We start from the raw sequence: 1,741 nt of genomic DNA, 5'->3' as shown, positions 1-1,741 counted from the left end.
TCCGGGGTTCATGCCCACCCCCAGACCCAGCCCCGCTACAGGCCCCCCCCCACCCCGGCTTTCCCACCAGTATGGAATCCTCACCTGGGCAGGAGTGGGGGGCCGGGCAGGGGAGCCAGTGGCGAGTTCGGGCTGCACGGTGGCGACGGTGGCCGTGGGTGTAAAGATGAGCTGAGGGGACAAAGGAACAGTGCCTCCTAGGCTCCTAGCTACCTGCACCAGGTCACCTGGCTGGGCCTGGAATCACAGGAAACGAGGTGCCTTTTACCTGCCCGACGTGGGCGTGGCCAGGACCCGCAGTTCCGCCAGGGAGCAGCTATGGGGAGAGCTAGGGAGGGGGAACAGGGAGACAGCATCTCCAGGGGCTCGAGGCTTCCTGGCCCCCGCAGGCGCTGAAGTGGGGAGCAGCTTTGGGACTGCACCGAAGTTGAGCTGCCTTCTGAACCCTCTATGAGGGGCCCCTCCTGCAAGGCCCACTGCTCCCTGGGCACCGTGAACTCACTGACTCCTCAGCATCTAGGCTGCGGGACCCTGAGCCAAGACAGATGCCCTAGGGCTATTTTCTAACCTGACCAGACCCGGAAAAGGGATCGAATGAGATGTATTCTTCGGTCAGCTTCCACTTGAACTTAGATTCAGACAGAGTGACAGCAACAGGGGAGGGGCCACACCTCCTAGACCTGCCTGGCCTGCATCTAGCTCCGTAGGAATGCGGGTCATGTGACCTTCCCTTGCTCTGCATCAGTATGGCAGGCTATGATCCTGACAGGCCTCTTCCTAGACTCTGACGCTGCACCCACAGCCATACTCTGAGTGGGTGTCCCCCTCTGGGGAGGAAGGCAGACAGAGGCCAGGAAACCTGCTGGGGTCTGGGTGGTATCTCAGGGTGGCTGCTCAGTTCCCTAAGAGATGAAGTCTGTCCACACTGTGGGTCTAAGCAGCTACTCCCTGGGAAAGGGTGTGGCTCCAACAACGCACGCAGAGCCAGAAACACACACGTGGCAGCGCGGCCCAGAAAGGCTCCAAGGGACAAGTTTTGGCCAGGAGGGCAAGGGATGTAAGCGTGTGCGCAGGCTTTTCCGAGCGTTCGTGGAGAACATGTATTATGGAAAAGCTACATATGAATTTCAGAATTTTTTGCACCAAAATAAATTAATACTTCAATTCCATTTTCCACAAACTTTTTGAAGTCCTCCTGTATTGTCTTCAGGATGGCGTGTGAAGGGACTGAAGGGAGAAATCTCAGAGCAGGGGTCCGAGGTATGCCTGACAGTGGTCTGGCCCGACCTGGAGCTACCGTCATTGCCTCCCGGGGAGGAGGCTGCTGTGTTCCCAGAAGGCCCTTCTAAATCTCAGGAACCTGTTAGGTCCCTAAGGACCTCTGCACCCCTTCAGGTGCAGAGAAGAGGTTAGGTGTGCACGTCTAGGTGCCAGCCTGGGTGCTTTCTGCTCAAAGGGGCTCCCCTGATTCTGGCCAGAATGGGCGCTGGAGCTGGACACAGCAGTCTTGCAACTGCCTGTTGGAGCCTGGATGCCTGTGAGCCTGCTTCTACCATGCCTGAGTGTCCAGGGCCACCTGGGCACAGACCCTCGTAGTCCGCCCTCGGTGATTTTGTGCAGTGTCTGAGAAGGGCACAGTTCCGTTTCACTCCAGGAGGAGAAGGCAGGCGGCCTCGCGGTGACTCTGTTTCAGCCTACAGCACACCCTCGAGCCGCTGAGCCCCAGGCCCACCCTCCGTTG

At 58.8% G+C, this 1,741-nt stretch overlaps 1 protein-coding gene across 5 annotated transcripts in view; it reads right to left on the bottom strand.

Moving 5' to 3' along the window:
• The window catches only part of PHC2 (polyhomeotic homolog 2), a 99,833-nt gene that overhangs the window by 44,456 nt on the left and 53,636 nt on the right, over positions 1–1,741 (bottom strand). For 4 of the 5 annotated variants that reach the window (XM_006158085.3, XM_006158082.3, XM_006158083.3 and 1 more), the window contains one exon: positions 85–237. In XM_006158085.3, the coding sequence (XP_006158147.1) occupies positions 85–237 (153 nt within the window). The remainder of the gene's footprint in view (positions 1–84; positions 238–1,741) is intronic. The other variant, XM_027775548.1, reaches the window with a different exon arrangement.

Source organism: Tupaia chinensis, unplaced genomic scaffold (genome assembly GCF_000334495.1).
Source record: "Tupaia chinensis unplaced genomic scaffold, TupChi_1.0 Scaffold000573_1, whole genome shotgun sequence".
NCBI classification, from domain to species: domain Eukaryota; kingdom Metazoa; phylum Chordata; class Mammalia; order Scandentia; family Tupaiidae; genus Tupaia; species Tupaia belangeri.
This window is presented reverse-complemented; position numbering and strand designations above follow the sequence as displayed.